The following is a 16,634-nucleotide window of genomic DNA, read 5'->3' as shown; positions in this document are numbered from 1 at the left end:
AGCTTTTCTATTAGTGTAATGAGTTTGTCACGTTCGTCAGACGCCAGATAGCAACGCTCCAGCTTCATCAGCTGTTCTTCAACCTGTATCAAATTGGCCTTCAGTAGCTCAGCATCTGTGATGTCTAAGCTGATATTGATGTCTTCGACTGGATCCAACTCTGCCGGGGCTGTAAACCCTTTATTTCGCATAGCCTGTTTATTTCCTCTCCGCACCATGGCACTAGTAGAGGCAGTTGGTGAGGCGGGGGAGAGCAAGGACGCGGACAAGGGCGGGGGCTGGTGCACAGAAGGTGAATGGAATGGGTCAATACAAACAGGCGCAGCGCCACTCACCTTCTCTATGGCCATGGCTGATGACTCCAACATCTCCGCCTGTTGGCCTTCACACAAGGCATCTACGGCTTGAAGTCGTAGCCCTGGTCATCGGGCTTGCCCCCTCAGGACCTGCTCCAAGTGTCGGCAACTGCTTCATCAATCTGACGGGCTGGCAGCAATGTCAACGTATTGCAGAGAGCAGCAGTCTTTCCATAGTCTGTGCGGGCTGCTCGGGTCTGCCGGACTCCACGCTGGTGCCACGCGCCTCTTTGCCCTTAAGTAGGCTCCTCCTTTTAGTTAAAGGTGCCAGCAGTTTTCTTTGCCAACAGCAACAGTAACCAGTTCGAATTCAAAAAGCAAAACACAGGACACTGCCGGTAAAATGGGTCGGACTGGACTCACTGCCGGACTCCACTGTGGACCATTACCAAGCACTCTGCAACTGCTCTTCTGTTCCAGAAGAGAGACCCTGAACTGGAGCATCCTGTCCTTGCGCCCTTTGTGAAGGCCTCACAGCAGCCAGCGGACCAGACAAGCCCTATGTTCCCCGCTTCCTGAACTATGGGGAAGGCGCTGGTGTCTGCGTTCCTCCGACCAGCCGAACGATTGCACTTCATCTAAACCAGCTCGACACTGCATCGTGTCTCCTAGCGAAGCACGCCACCCGCTAGGCCCAAAGCACCCGAATCAAATCTCTGGAGAGTCACTGGCCAACTCTAACCGGAGGTTACAACCGTGGCTCGACCCAGCTAGCCCAAGAACCACTGCCTCATTCACTGCGCATGGACACACCCTCAATCACCACTTAAACAGTGTCACCTGCCGACTCTAAACACTGAAGCGTCACTCGCCACCTCTCCCTGCGGCCAAAGCGTGACATGGCCGGGCCAACTATAAAGCGTTTTAGGACCTCTCCGACCTGCAGCCGTTCCGCCACACATAGCACCAGCATTCCACCATACCGGACACCTGTTTACTACCGGGCCTCCACAATCCTACGTGCCCAAACAGAGCCTGATCAGCTCACGTCATCGTTCAAGACCGGGTGAGATGCCTCAGCACACCAAGAACTGAATCCAGGTACTGTGACACTGAACTGCCCCCACAGTCCACTAGCACCCTAGACTGGTTAGGTCACAATAGTTGCTGTTTTCAACCCAATATCTTTTTTACAGTAGTATCTTGCCTACCACCCCTGGAACTAATCTCAGACTGCTACTTTCTCCAGTCTGTCGAATTGTATGTTCTTTCCTCTGGGGTGGGTTTTTGTATAGTGATCTCATTTCGTTCTATGTGCAGATAGTGTGTTTTATAAAAGTGTTTATATTTTTATAGAATCTTGACTGGACATTTCCTTTATTTTGGACTGTGATACTGTTATTTGGGTCACTACTGGTTCACCTTCACGCTGCTCTTGCGTATAGCCTTCCCTCGGCCTGCGTTCCCACAAAAGGCAAAGGAGGTATTTCGAATGGATTGTGTCCTCCATGTATTCCTCTTCTTAGATATATCCTTACCTTCAGCTTTGCTGCTTAGGAAAAAAGAAATCTCCACCAGAGGGCGCTCTACTCGAGTCTTCAGCGTTGATGTCCCTCAGCGGTATCAGTCGAGCGTCGACGTCATCCGCAGTATAAATGGCTCGAGCGTGCCCGTTGGCCTCAGTTCTGTTTTTTTGTACATTGTAGTCAATAATTAGTAGACCAGGTGTGTCCCTTTGACCAAAAGCTCTAAAGGAACCTTGAGTGTAAAACACGTAAACTGTACTGTGGGTTAGCATAGGAGGCTCGATGAGGAATATGTGGGAGGTACATCCAGTCGAAAGAACTTTACAGTTGGTAAGTAACTTGTTCTTCGAATCGATTGTGTCCTCCCACATATTGCTCATCTTAGATAGGCTCCCAAAGCAGTTTGAATTGGAGGAGGGAGTACCATAAATATGAATCTTGAAGTACTGATTTTGCAAAGAGACCCTCCCCCCCCCCCCCCCCTGTGAAGAAGTATAGTCTAGGGAGTAGTGCTTTACAAATGTGTGCATGGATGACCAGGTGGCTGCTGCGCAAATATCTTGTATAGGGACACCTCTCTGAAGAGCTGTTGAAGTCTCCATGCCCCTGGTTGAATGAGCTCTCAGCCCATCCGGAGGATCTTTCCCAGCCAATCTATAACATTCAGTTTATAGCTAAAATTATCCATCTGGACAATGTTTGTTTCATCACTGCCAGCCCTAATTTGCGGCCAGTATATCCTACAAAATGTTGGTCACACTGACGAAATGTAGTCAGTCTTGCTATATAGAAACTAAGCACCCTCTTGGGGTGTAATCTCTCTTCCTCCTTACTTGCGTGAGGAGGAGGATAAAATGCAGGCAATGTTATCTTTTGTGAAAGGTGAAAATCTGAGACAATTTTCGGTAGATAAGAGGGTTTGACCTTCAGAACAACTATCTTTGCGAAAGATGGTGTGAGGTTTACTAGAAAGCGCCTGCAACTCACTCACCCTGCGGGCTGAAGTAATTGCCACTAGCAGTATTGTTTTTGGAGTAAGGATCCTTAATGGGCAAGAATGCAATTGCTCAAATGGAATACATGTGAGAAATGTTAACACTAAATTTATATCCCACACATGTACTTGAAAGGGTATTGGAGGAAACACATTAGTAAGCTAGGTATCTATCCCCATTTGTTGATGCATATTTATTTCCTGGTTACAAGAGGGCTTTCACATCCAGATAACACAGTTACTAAGTCTTTTGCTTTAGACGTTATATTGGTGAATCTTTATCGGTCTTAAGCAGCTTGCAATGGTTTATTTTCAGTGAATAGCATGCCCACCATTGTTGTTTTAACCATTTAAATGCAAATGTATCTTACCTCTTCAGGCTAAAATGGCTTCTGCGTTAATAACTGCATCTGGGTAATGCATGGAAAGGTATTTGCTAAGAGTAGAGCAATAGAAAGGCTTCTCAAAGACCTGTTTAATTTGGTCTTTGATGTTAGAATCTTGGTCTCTTGCTAATAATGACTGCTACTAACCAACACTTTCTTTTTTTGTTCCCTTTTACAGGCAACTATTGGAATTGATTTTCTCTCAAAAACAATGTACTTAGAAGATCGCACGGTGAGTAAATAATGTGTGTACTTCACCTACAGCAGAATCGTGTGAATGAGTGAGATATAGCACATTGGGTGTATGGTAGTCTTCATAATGCTGTGCAATCCATTAAGAGTTGAAAGCACCAAAAGGTGTAATGGGGTCTAAAACATTAGTTTTAGAAGATTTGCAGTTGCCTTGGTCTGAAATGTCTATTTTGAGATGAAAGGTGTTGGTTAGGCTCCTTAACATAGCGTTCACATCAGTAGAGTGGCTGTGTACTTAGTCTATGCATCACATTATGCTTGTTCTAGATCAAGGCAGTTGATATGTCGGATGTCTTCATCCAAGCACAATGGCAGTCAGCATAGGTACCTGCAGTTAGAATAGCCATCTTCAAAGGCGCAACCATGGCCCCCTTTGTAGGTGACTGATTTTGGCACCAAGGGGTGACAATTGATGTCAATAAGTGTATAAAAGAAACTATGCAGTTCATCTGCGTTTCCTTTTATCACTCTCCCAGTGAAGAGTCTTGATATACCAATCTTTCTCTTGACTGTTTAAATGACTTATCTGAGATGTACCTTCTCACAAGTTGTTCTTTTGTATGGCTCCGATTTTCTCCTGTTTACTGTTGTCATCTTCAACTTTAAATGGAAGTGTTCAATTTGAAACCTGTTTTTCATTGGAATTTAGTAGTTTGTGTAGGTTAATTGGGCCTCTTTGACGCGATGCATTCTTTTGATCTAAATTTGCTTTTGAGGAAGGTAACTTCGAAGGGATTGTGTCCTCCGACGTATTCCTCATCTTAGATATCTCCTTCCAGCTCTGCTGGCCTCGGAACATTTTTTCTCTAGAGGGCGCTGCGCGTCGACGTCCTCCGAGTCGATGTCCCTCGACATCCGCCGTATCGATGTCGATGTCATCCTGCCTATAAAGGCCGCGCGCAGCGTCCGTTGCTCAGTTCCGTTTTTCCGCGCTTACTCAGTGCCTCGGAATACCGTTGCTCAGTTTTTGTCAGGTTAAATCTATTTACCTCGAGTTATTCGATCCGTACTCGATGGCATCTTCGTCGGAACCGACAACTCCTCGATCCTGCTTCAAAAAATGCCGAGATTGTGGGAAAAAGATGTCGCTGACTGACCCTCACAGAGTTTGTCTGTGGTGTTTGGGAGCTGATCACCATTGTTCGGAGTGCGAGGACTATATGTCCATGACAGCTAAGGCCCTGAAGGAGCGTAGGGGGAAGCTGGAGAAAGGTGAGACTTTTAAAGCTTCTTCTTCGTCGACGAAGTCGAGACATTCGTCTCCTCGTCACCATTCGCGTTCCAGGTCTCGTAGTGGGTCCCATCACTCCTCGAGATCGAAGCACTCGAAGAGGAGACGTCGGAAGATCCCCTTCTCCGTCTTCCTCTTCCTCTGTTTCACCAAAAAGAATCCCTTGCCCAACGAAACATAGTTCCCGGGCTGAATGGGAGGAATTCCGCAAAAATATGATGAGCGTCTTCGAGAAAGCGGCCTCGACCCCCTCGAAGACTGCCGAGAGCGATGCTCTGGTCGAAAGACCTGAAGGTCAAAAACGCTGCGAGTCGCAGTACCCGGCGAAGGAAATCTCTCGAGCGCGTCTCGAACCCTCGAGTAAAGCTATGACCTCTAAACCTTCCTCGAAGGTTCCGTCGACGAAGGTTCCGTCGACGCCGAGGTCGGTGTCTTTGACGCCGTTGTCGAAGGGACCTTCGACACACGGGTCTGTCGACTCGACGCCAGCTTCGACACCGGCGTCGACGCCAAGAAAAGTCACGGTCACGACACACCCAGTGACTATCCCCAGGTCCTCGATGACGATGGCTTCGAGATTGTCGAGTAGAATCCCAATTCTGTCGAGGTCATCGAGGCCTCCGCCTTGGTTTTCGACGCCACGCTCAAAGCCTTCGGCCGATTATGACAAGTTCGGCACCCTCTGCCTTGGAAATGGGATTTACACCCTTTATGAGTTCAGAACAATTGAGAACTATGTCCTCAATTATGGAAGAGGGTGAATTGTCTGAACAGGAAGACACATTTGAGTTGCAGGGACCTGTAACCCCAATTAGAGAGGAATTTTCCTCTGAAGAACGCAGGTTAAAGGATCTTCATGATTTCTTACATGAGGCAAGTGGGTTAGACACTTCCCTGAGGTGGAGTTTGCTAGGCCAGACCCGGGGGAGCATGCTGGTGGTCTGCACCTTCACAATCTTTCCAACAAGATGACCTCACGGATATTCTTGACAAAGGCCCACAGGAGGATCCTGTGGTGCCTTTTCATAAAGCTCTTCAGAGGAAGATTATGACAAACTGGGAAACCACAGATGTCGTCCCGGCAGTAAGTAAAAAACTGTCTACAAAATATAGGGTATCCTCTACAGACCCGGAGTTTTTGTCAAAACACCCATCCCCAGAAAGTCTGGTGGTACAGGCAGCATCTTCTACTGATGTCAAGACTGCTTACCCTACCGTTCCACAGGACAGGGACGATAAAAAATATGATGCTATGGCAAAGAAAGTTTTCTCGGCATGTAGCATGGCGTTAAAATCTGTTAATGCTACTGCACCCTTGCTAGATTCAGCCATACACTTTGGGAGTGTGCTTCTACAGCGGCTGACTGCATCCCGGAGGGAGAAGAAAGGGAGGTGTTCCTGAATATCATACAGGACTGTAAAGACGCTATGTGCGAATCCCTCCAGACGGGCATTGATTCGGCTGACAGTATCAGCAGAGCAATGGCAAGTACAACAACCAGGAGATTTGCTTGGTTGAGAGTCTGGTTTTGCCCCTGATGTGCAAGCCAGGCTCTTGAACATGCCATTCGATGGCTCTTCTTTGTTCGGAAAAAAGGCGGATGACAGTTTAGAGAAACTGCAAACTTCAAAAGCAGCAGCAAAATCCCTAGGTGCGGCAATCCGTCAGACACCTTTTCGTCCCACAGGAACCTCTGCGAGGGGCAAGTCCTTTCGCTTCTACTCCGCATTCGGAAGAGGTAGAGGACGTCCGGCTCAAAGGGGACAAAGAAGAACTACCCGAGGTGGACGGGGTAGATATTCAAAAGCCGCAGCAACAGCAGGTGCCTCTTTACCATCGGCATCCGCGTCAGCTGCCCCAAAACCACTCTGAGGACTTCCCTCACAGGACACCTATAGGAGGCAGGTTGACTCAACATCTGGCGGAATGGCAGGCTAACACGTAAGATGCTTGGGCATTGGAAACAGTTGCCCAAGGTTACTGCCTGCCTCTCCTACGCATACCTCAGAGTCATCCACCGGGGATCAGCTCTCAGAAAGCTCCAGATCCGCTCCTCTTGCAGGAAATTTTTGACCTGCTAGAGAAAGGTGCCATAGAACCGGTACCTGTAGCGGAGAGGAACAAGGGCTGGTACTCCCCTTATTTTCTCATTCCAAAGAAAGATGGAGGACTGAGACCCATCTTGGACTTGCGAGAATTGAACAAATTCCTCAGGAAAGACAAATTCAAGATGGTCACTCTTTCTCAGATCCTCCAGGCCCTTCAGTTCCAGGACTGGTTGGTATCTCTGGACCTTCAGGATGCTTATTTCCATGTGTCTATCCATCTCAAACACAGGAAATACCTGAGGTTTGCAATTGGCAACTCTCACTATCAATTTCGAGTGCTGCCATTTGGGCTGACCTCCGCCCCAAGGGTCTTCACCAAGTTAATGTCGGTAGTGGCGGCTAGTCTAAGGAGGGAAGGGATTCACGTCTACCCCTACCTGGACGATTGGTTGATCAGGGCTGTCTCTTCGGAACAAGCTCAGATCCAGCTAAATCATGTTGCCACTCCCTTCACAAACTGGGCTTCTCCCTCAATTTAAAGAAGTCACAAATGATACCATCACAGAGACTCCAGTTCATAGGAGCGATCCTGGACACTTCCCTGGGAAAAGCCTCGCCACCAGAGGTGAGGGCTCAAGATATTCTACAGATGGTTACCAAGTTCCAAGATGCCCAACGTCTCCCAGCCTTCGACTTTTTGAGGTTGCTAGGCCTCATGGCATCCTGCATTTTCCTAGTGCCAGAGGCTCGCCTGAGAATGAGATCCCTCCAGTGGGCACTGAGGACTCAGTGGTCACAATTCTCAGGGAGAATGACAGATCTTCTTCAGGTTCCCGACAGGGTGGCTCGAGACCTTCAGTGGTGGGCCTGTCAGGAGAACATTCTGAAAGGAGAACAGTTTTGGCAACCCTGGCCGGAGATAACAGTAGTCACGGATGCCTCACTCACGGGGTGGGGAGCCCACGCCAACGACTTGACCATCAGCGGTCGTTGGTCTCCATCGGAGTCCAGACTACATATCAACCTGTTAGAGCTGAGAGCCATCAGACTTGCGCTGAAGGCGTTCCTGCCAGCTGTACAAGGGAAAAATGTCCTGATAATGACGGACAACACAGTGGCCATGCATTACCTCAACAAAAGAGGAGGCGTAGGATCACTACCCCTGTGCAGAGAGGCGATACAGCTCTGGTTTTGGGCAATCCAAGAAGGAATCTCTCTATCGGCAGTTCACCTAGCCGGAGAGAAGAACTTGACAGCGGACGCTCTGAGCAGGCAGAGCACAGTCTCCCACGAGTGGGAACTAGCTCAGGAAGTCCTTCAAGAGATCTTCGCCCTTTGGGGAACCCCTCAGGTGGATCTGTTCGCCACCAGCGTCAACAGGAAATGCGATCTGTTCTGCTCAAGGGAATTTCCCCCGAGAGGAGCTCTGGGAGACGCGTTCATAGTGGACTGGGAGTTTCCGCTTCTGTACGCGTTCCCACCGGTCCCTGTCATTCCTCAAATGATCAGGAAGTTGAGAAGATTCCGGAGGACCATGATCCTAATTGCCCCGGATTGGGCCAGGAGAACGTGGTACCCGGACCTTCTAGACTTGTCCATCTGCCCTCCAATTCGACTTCCAATCACAGAAGGGAGGTCAGGTTCTCCATCCAGACATCAAAACCCTCAACCTTCACGCTTGGCTTCTGAAAGGCTGAGGTACAAGGATTGGGTCCTCCCTGATGATGTTATGGAGGTGTTGCTTTCGGCAAGGAGGACAGCAACAAGGAGGCCAGCAAGGAGGCCAGCTGCCGTTGGAACAGATTTTGCAGCTGGTGTAGAGAACAGAATATCGACCCTTTTTCATGTGGTACACCAATGGTTTTGTCCTTCCTTCTATATTTGGCGAATTCAGGCCTTCAAGTTGGCACCATTAAGGGCTATCTCGCAGCGCTATCCATCTTTAAGCGCACTGCAGAAGTACCATCCTATTTCAAGTTACCCTTGGTAATACAGTTTCTAAAGGGGTTAACCAATGTTTATCCCCCAAGACCATTCCAAGTTCCCCTATGGGATTTAAACTTAGTACTAACTTTCCTGATGGGCACACCTTTCGAACCACTCCATTCTTGTTCGCTAAGATTCCTTACCCTTAAAACTGTTTTATTAATAGCACTTACATCTGCTAGACGGGTGAGCGAATTACAAGCTCTTTCTTGTAAACCCCCTCACACAATATTTCACAAAGACAAAGTTGTCCTGCAAGTGAAGCCTAATTTCCTCCCAAAGGTGGTTTCTGAATTCCATATCACTCAGAAGATTACCCTACCATCTTTCTATCCTCCTATCCTCCTCCTCATCCGGGGAAAGAGGAAGAGAGGTTACACAGGCTAGATCCTAGAAGGGCTTTAAGTTTTTACATCCGTAGACTAGCCAGGATAAGACGGGCAGACCAGCTGTTTGTAGGTTACACAGATCACAAGCTGGGGTCACCAATAACTAAGAAGACCATTTCCAGATGGATCATTCTAGCCATTCTGGAATGTTATAAACTGGCAGGGAAAGAGCCCCCTCAAAACCTTAGGGCTCATTCGACCAGAGGTATTGCAGCTTCATCGGCCCTCAAAAGAGGCATGCCGGTTAAAGACATCTGTGCGGCCGCTACATGGTCGTCTGTCCATACCTTTACACGATTTTACAATTTGGATTCCTCCTCCAGTCAAGAGACTGACTAGGTTTGGAAGGGCTGTACTGCATTCTATTCATCAATAGAAGACAGCGTGAAGACAGTACTCCCTCCTCCAATAATAGAATACTGCTATGGGAGCCTATCTAAGATGAGGAATACGTCGGAGGACACAATCCCTTCGAAAAACAAGTTACTTCTTACCTTGTAACGTTCTTTCAACGGGATGTTCCTCCGACGTATTCCTCATCGACCCTTCCATCCATCCCCGCAGTTCTACTTCCCTTGTTGTTGCAGCTTACGCTCCTTCAGGGTGATTAGTCTAGTCCAGAAAGTATTATTGTGGGCTCCAAAACGGAACTGAGCAACGGACGCTGCGTGCGGCCTTTATAGGCAGGATGACGTTGACTTCGATACGGCGGCTGTCGAGGGACATCGACTCGGAGGACGTCGACGCGCAGCGCCCTCTAGAGAAATATTTTCCGAGGCCAGCAGAGCTAGAAGGAGATATCTAAGATGAGGAATACGTCGGAGGAGCATCCCGTCGAAAGAACGTTACAAGGTAAGAAGTAACTTGTTCTTTTCTGTAAACCATGATCCTTTCTAGCACATTTAAATAGATGTAGACTATTCAAATTGATTTGGAAGCCTTATTTTAACAACTCTGGCTGTCCTCATGGCTTATCTGGGGTCTGTACCCCCACAAAGTAGTCTGATTTCTATTGTATGCCTCTTTCGAGGGGATTGGGTCCTCCAACGTATTCCATATCTTTGACCGTAATCACCACATCTGTGCTGCTTTGGAAAATCTTTCTGCGTCCGACGTCGATGCACCGCCCTCGAGGAACCTCCTCCAACGGCCGACGTCACTGGATGTTACAATTAGGACGCACGACGCCCGTAGCCTCAGTTCCATTTTTTCCGCAAACGTGTTCGCTTCGGAGATCTCAGCGCGCCTCGACTCTTTGGAGTTTCTGTTCTTTATCGGTTCTTCGAACCTGTTCGTTTGTGAAGTATCCTTCGTGATCTCTACCTTGTCTTCCACCCCGCGTCCGGGCTTTAAGAAGTGCGGGGACTGTGGGTCCAAGATGTCGGTGACGGACTCGCACGACACCTGCCTCTGGTGCCTTGGGGAGGCCCATGACACAGATGATTGTGTCGACTGCCAGTCGCTTATGTCCAAAGCCTTGCGGGAGCACAAGAAGAAACTGTCGGTAGGTAAGGTGTCCAAGCCATGGAAGTCGAGGTCTGCGGGGCTTTCGACGGACGATTCGAGGGGCGACTCTCTGCATTGTCGTCGGAAGTCCAGTGGGTCTCGGTCCCGGAGTAGGTCCCGCCACTCCTCTGCCTCTTCGAAGTTCTCCCGGAAGCGCTGTCATCGGGCACCTTCCCCTCCCTCATCAGAGGACTCCGCCCGTCGACTGGTCCCTTATCCCACCAAGCATGCGACGCCAGAGGAATGGGCTTCCTTCGGTAAGAAAATGCTACCGATTCTTGAATCGCAGGGCACTGGTCTGTCCGCGCCTCCGAGTGTGGTCGGTCGTGATCGGTCGAAAGACACCGCTCTTACCCCTTTGGGCTCGGGTGGTCGGCACGATTCACGGGAAAGGTCCCGCTCGGACAAGGGGAATCTTTCTCGTCATGCCCGTTCCAGGTCCCGGTCATCGATGTGCTCGAGACCGTGTGCACCTGTGATGTCTTCGAGGAAGACGTCGATGCCTGTGGCGCCGAGGTCGTCGACTGACTCTTTCGAGGCTACGCCTCCAAAGAAGTCGGCGCCCAGGCTGTCGAGGGACACACTCGGGGCTCCGACCTCAAGGCCTGTGTTGACGCCATCGATGCTGTCGGCACCGCGTTTGGCGTCAACGCCGATTCACTCGACGCCCTCAACGCATTTCGAGGCTGTTTCGACAGGGGTACCCCGTGGCACTGTGGAACCCCCTAGAAAGGCTCTGGCCAAGGTCAAGCCAGGCTTTGTTCCTCATTCTGTGCCCTCTTACCGCCATCTTGAGTACATTTCAGAGGTGGATGAGGGCTCTGATGATGGCATGGTTCCTGATACCGTGCCAGATGAGATTCTCCCGGGCCATAGCCAAATTGACGACCGCGTCAGTCCCTGCACGACGCCAGTGGTCTGGACACCTCTCTGGAGGTGGAGTTTTGTAGACCTGAGCCTGGCACTCATGCCGACTCCTCGTACCGGCACCTTATGTCTAGGGTTACCGAGTACTTTGGGTGGTCTGCTCCCCCAGGGGATTTTCTTCAGGATGACCTTACGGATATCCTCGACCAAGGTCCACCAACTGACCCGGTACTGCCATTCCATATGGCTCTACAGAGGAGGGTGGCGGCGGCTTGGACTGCTCCGGAGAGTCTCCCGGCAGTGGGCAAATCTTTGCCGCGAAAATACCGCCCAGCCAGTAGCGACCCCTGCTACTTGACCAAGCACTGCATTCCAGAGAGTTTGGTGGTGCAGGCGGCTACAGCCCCGGCAAAGCAGGCGTCATATCCTACCATCCCTCCTGATAGGGACGACAAGTGTTTTGATGGTTGGGCGAAGAAAGTGTTTTCTTCAGGGGGTATGGCGCTTCAGGGGGCCAACTCCGTATGTGCCTTGTCTCGTTTCATGCACACTCTGTGGGACTGTTTCCTTAGCGGCTGAACATATTCCCGAAGGGGACGAACGGAATGGTTTCCTTGCTATGGTCCAGGATGTTATGTGTGAGGCCGTTCAGTCGGGTTTGGACATGGCAGATTGCGTCAGCCAGTCCATGGCGGCGAGCACCGTAATACGCAGCTTTGCGTGGTTGCAGAAGTCGGGGTTTGCTCCTGATGTGCAGGCTCGGCTCCTCAACATGCCCTTTGACGGTGAACATCTTTTTGGCAGCAAGGCTGACGAGAGCCTTGAGAGGTTGCAGACCTCCAAAGCTGCAGCGAAGTCGTTGGGTGCTGCAGTTCGACAACCTCCGCCTTTTCATCCTAGGGGACAGCAATGGAGGGGAGGTTCCTTTCGTTAATACTCATCCTTTGGTAAAGCGAGAGGAGCTGCCAGTCAAAGGGGCCACCGTAGGAGTGTCGGAGGTGGAAAACAAGGTACTCGAGGTGCCAAGGCCGCTCGGGCAGTTGCCTCTTTGCCCTCAGGCAACGCCGCAGCCGCTTCAGCTCAGTCATGAGGCCATGTCCCATGGTTCGCCGGTTGGGGGGGAAGGCTGGCGCAGCATCTTGAGTGGCGTGCCATTACTTCAGATGTGTGGGTTCTGGAGATCATAGCCCGCGGCTACTGTCTTCCTTTCCGGCAGAGAGGCCTCACGACAATCCACCGGGGAATCTCTCTTTGAAGAGTCCGGATCCGCTCCTTTCGCAGGAAATTCAATCCCTGCTGGAGAAAGGTGCCATAAAACTGGTGCCTGTAGTGGAGAGGAACAAGAGATGGTATTCCCCTTATTTTTTGATTTCCAAGAAGGACGGGGGATTGAGACCAATCATGGACTTGCGCAGTTTGAACAAACTCCTCAGGAAGGACAAGTTCAAGATGGTTACTCTCAAGTCCTCCAGGCCCTTCAACTTCAGGACTGGTTGGTGTCTCTCGACCTCAAGGACACTTATTTTCATGTGCCGATCCATCCAAAGCACAAGAAGTACCGGAGGTTCGCGGTTGGCGACTCGCACTTTCAGTTTCGGGTCCTGCCGTTCGGATTGGCCTCCGCCCCGAGTGTCTTCACCATGCTCATGGTAGTGGTGGCAGTGCATCTCAGAAAAGGGGGGATTCACGTCTACCCCTACATGGACGATTGGTTGATCAGGGCGCGCTCTCCCGAGCAAGTCCTGGATCATCTGTCCGTCACCTGCCACTCCCTCCACAAGCTGGGCTTCTCCCTCAATTTAAGGAAGTACCATTTGTCACCAACTCGGAGGCTCCAGTACATCGGAGCAGTGCTCGACACGTCCCTGGGGCTGTGTTTTCCTCCCAGGTGAGGGCTCATCACATTCAGCAGATGGTGCACAAGTTTCAGCTTACCCAGAGTCTCCCAGCGTAGAGTTCTTGATGTTGCTCGGCCTCATGGCATCCTGCATTCTTCTGGTGCCAGAGGCCAGGTTGCGGATGAGATCTTTGCAATGGGCACTCAAGCTCCAGTGGTCTCAGTCCTCTGGCAGGATGTCGGACCCGGTTCAGGTGCCGTCCTCGGTCGCCCAGGACCTTCTGTGGTGGGCCCTGGGCAATCTGATGAAGGGGGCTCCTTTTTGGCTACCCTGGCCGGAGGTGACTATCGTGACGGACGCATCCCTGGCGGGATGGGGAGCTCATGCCAACGAGTTGAGTCAGCGGTCGGTCTCCGTCGGAGTCTAGACTCCATATCAATCTGTTGGAGCTGAGGGCCGTCGGGCTTGCCCTGAAGGCTTTTCTGCTGACTGTGCGAGGAAAGAATGTCCTGATCCTGACGGACAACACAGTAGCTGTGCACTACCTCAACAAAAAGGGGGGGGGGGCAGGGTCACTTCCTCTGTGCATGGAGGCGATGCAGCTCTGGTTCTGGGCAATCCAGCAGGAAGGTTCGATCTCGCCAGTTCATCTGCCGGAGACGAAAACGAGACGGCGGACGCTCTGAGCAGGCAGAGCGCGATCTCTCACGAGTGGGAGTTGGCTCAGGAGATTCTCCTGGAGATCTTCGCCCTTTGGGGGACCCCTCAAGTGGATCTCTTTGCCTCCAATGTCAACCGGAAGTGCTAAGGGTTCTGCTCGCAGGAATTTCCTCCAAGAGGAACCTTGGGAGACGCGTTCATGGTGGAGTGGTCATTCCCACTGCTGTACGCGTTTCCTCCAGTCCCCGTCATTCCGCAAGTGCTGCGGAGGTTACGCAGGTTAGGTTCCCGGATGATCCTCATTGGTCCGGCATGGGCCCGGAGGACCTGGTACCCGGACCTTCTGGACTTGGCCATCTGCCCTCCACGTCGTCTTCCGTACCGAGACAATCTGCTCTCACGGGAAGGGGGGGGTCAGGTTCTCCATCCAGAGGTCATATCCCTCAACCTTCACGCTTGGTTTCTGAAAGGTTGAGGTATAAGGATTGGGACCTCCCTGAAGATGTGATGGAGGTGTTGCTTCCGGCCAGAAAGCCAGCAACAAAGTCCCTGTACCGTTGCCGTTGGCGAAAGTTCTGCGACTGGTGCAGGGTTAAGAATGTGGATCCTTTTTCATGTGACATTCCTATGGTTCTGTCTTTTTTTGCTTTCTTTGGCCCACAGGGGCCTGCAAGTGGGTACCATCAAAGGTTACCTGGCGGCGCTGTCCATATTTAACCGCTTGTCTGAAGTGTTCTTATTTTAGAATTCCTTTCGTTTCTCAGTTTCTAAAAGGGCTCACTAATGTGTTCCCTCGGTCACCTTTCCAGGTGACCGGTTGGGATTTGAACCTTGTCCTCAGGTTTCCGATGGGTGCCCCGTTTGAGCCTTTGCATTCATGCCCTTTGAGACTGTTAACTCTTAAAACTGTATTTTTGGTTGCGGTCACTTCCACTCGCAGAGTGAGTGAGTTACAGCCACCCTTCACTGTATTTCAGAAGGACAGAGTTGTCCTTAGAGTTCGTCCTTCCTTTCTTGGTGTCGTAATTTCTTTTAGGCCGATCAACTCTTCATTGGTTACACTGGCAAGCGTTTGGGACAAGCTGTGACTAAGCAGACTTTGTCTCGCTGGATTATTCTGGCTATTTCTGAGTGTTACTGCTTGGCGGGTAAGGACCCACCGGTCGGCTTGCGGGCCCATTCTACCGGGGATATGGCTGCCTCTACTGCCCTACAGAGGGGTGTTCCTATTCGTAACATCTGTGATGCAGCCACCTAGGCTTCGGTCCATACTTTTGTACGTCACTACTCCCTCGATTCCATCTGTGGGCAGGATCTGGCCTTTGGCAAGGCGATCCTTTGCTCCGCAATTTGATTGGGCATTCTAAATTTCTTTTTCTAAATTCTTTTCCCACCTCCTTGCATTGGTACTGCTTTGGGAGTCTGTCATAGATATGGAATACGTTGGAGGACCCAATGCCCTCGAAGAACAAGTTACTCTCTTACCTGGTAACGTTCTTTCGATGGGATGGTCCGACGACGTATTCCATATCGCTCCCACCCTGCCTTCCCCGCTACAGAATTTCTTATGAGATTGCAGCTTACGTTTCCGCAAGGCTTTGTGTGGTCAGACTGGCAGAAGACTGGTGCCACACGTTCTGGGGAAAAACTACAACTGAGGCTATGGGCATCGTGCGTCCTACTTATAACATCCAGTGATGTCGGCCGTCAGAGGAGGTCCTCTAGGGCGGCTTATCGACGTCATCGACGCAGGACGCAGACGCCGAAAGATTTTCCGAAGCAGCACAGCTGTGGTGATTACTGTCACAGATATGGAATACATCGTTGGACCACCCCAATCGAAAGAACGTTACCAGGTAAGAGAGTAACTTGTTCTTCTCAGTTCTACTATGGATGAATGAAGGAGTGCTTTACAATGTTTATGGTAAGATGGCTTGTGTGTGCCATTTTATTGGGTCAAAATCTTTCAAGCTTACCAGACAACCGATAAGTAGCATGAGAAGCTAATAGTTCCCATTTGTTTTATATCCTGACCCATTCCATCGCAGGAAGGCTGTCACAGTAGCACTGTTAACCATTCTCTGACTGAGATTTGACTTCTATTTATAGTTGGATTATGTACAAACTCAGTATTAACTTTACAGACTGCCTAAGTAAATCATTTGATCGTGCTGCTAAGTAGTGGACTGACAAGTGCTGGCAATCTAGGGATAGTTCCATAATCTATTTTGTTTGTTGGAGATTTTTTATTTTCTGCATCGACATTAATTTTGAAACATCTGTCAGTACATTGCAATTGATTGCATGCGAGCAGCAATACCACATTACCATTACATTTGTTTGTTTGTATGCTCCAGTCTCCGACCTGCCTCAACCTTCATAACTTAGATTTGGATTACATACAGAACAGAGCCAGCTCTGGTGAGGCTAATGTCGAAATTGGCAAGTAGAAAATGCAGTATAGTAGTAGTATTGAATTTAGGAATGAAAGCAGGGGCCAAGAGGGGACTGCTGTGCATCTGGAATGAAAGCAGGGGCCAAGAGGGGCCTGCCATGCATCTGGAATGAAAGGAATGAAAGCGAGGGCCATAGGGGCCTGCTGTGCATCTGGAATGAAAGCAAGGGCCATAAGGGCCTGCCGTGCATCTGGGATG

The 16,634-nt window shown here is 50.2% G+C and overlaps 1 protein-coding gene across 9 annotated transcripts in view; it reads left to right on the top strand.

Moving 5' to 3' along the window:
• Positions 1-16,634, top strand: part of LOC138480737 (ras-related protein Rab-6A-like) — a 457,834-nt gene that overhangs the window by 98,171 nt on the left and 343,029 nt on the right. For all 9 annotated transcript variants that reach the window (XM_069612467.1, XM_069612468.1, XM_069612466.1 and 6 more), the window contains exon 3: positions 3,381-3,434. In XM_069612467.1, coding sequence (XP_069468568.1) covers positions 3,381-3,434 — 54 coding nt within the window. The remainder of the gene's footprint in view (positions 1-3,380; positions 3,435-16,634) is intronic.

The sequence above is a fragment of the Ambystoma mexicanum genome, chromosome 5p (genome assembly GCF_040938575.1).
Source record: "Ambystoma mexicanum isolate Mex_15411 chromosome 5p, UKY_AmexF1_1, whole genome shotgun sequence".
In the NCBI taxonomy this organism is placed as follows: Eukaryota; Metazoa; Chordata; class Amphibia; order Caudata; family Ambystomatidae; genus Ambystoma; species Ambystoma mexicanum.
The sequence above is the reverse complement of the archived record's forward strand: the minus strand, read 5'-3'. Positions and strand labels throughout refer to the sequence as shown.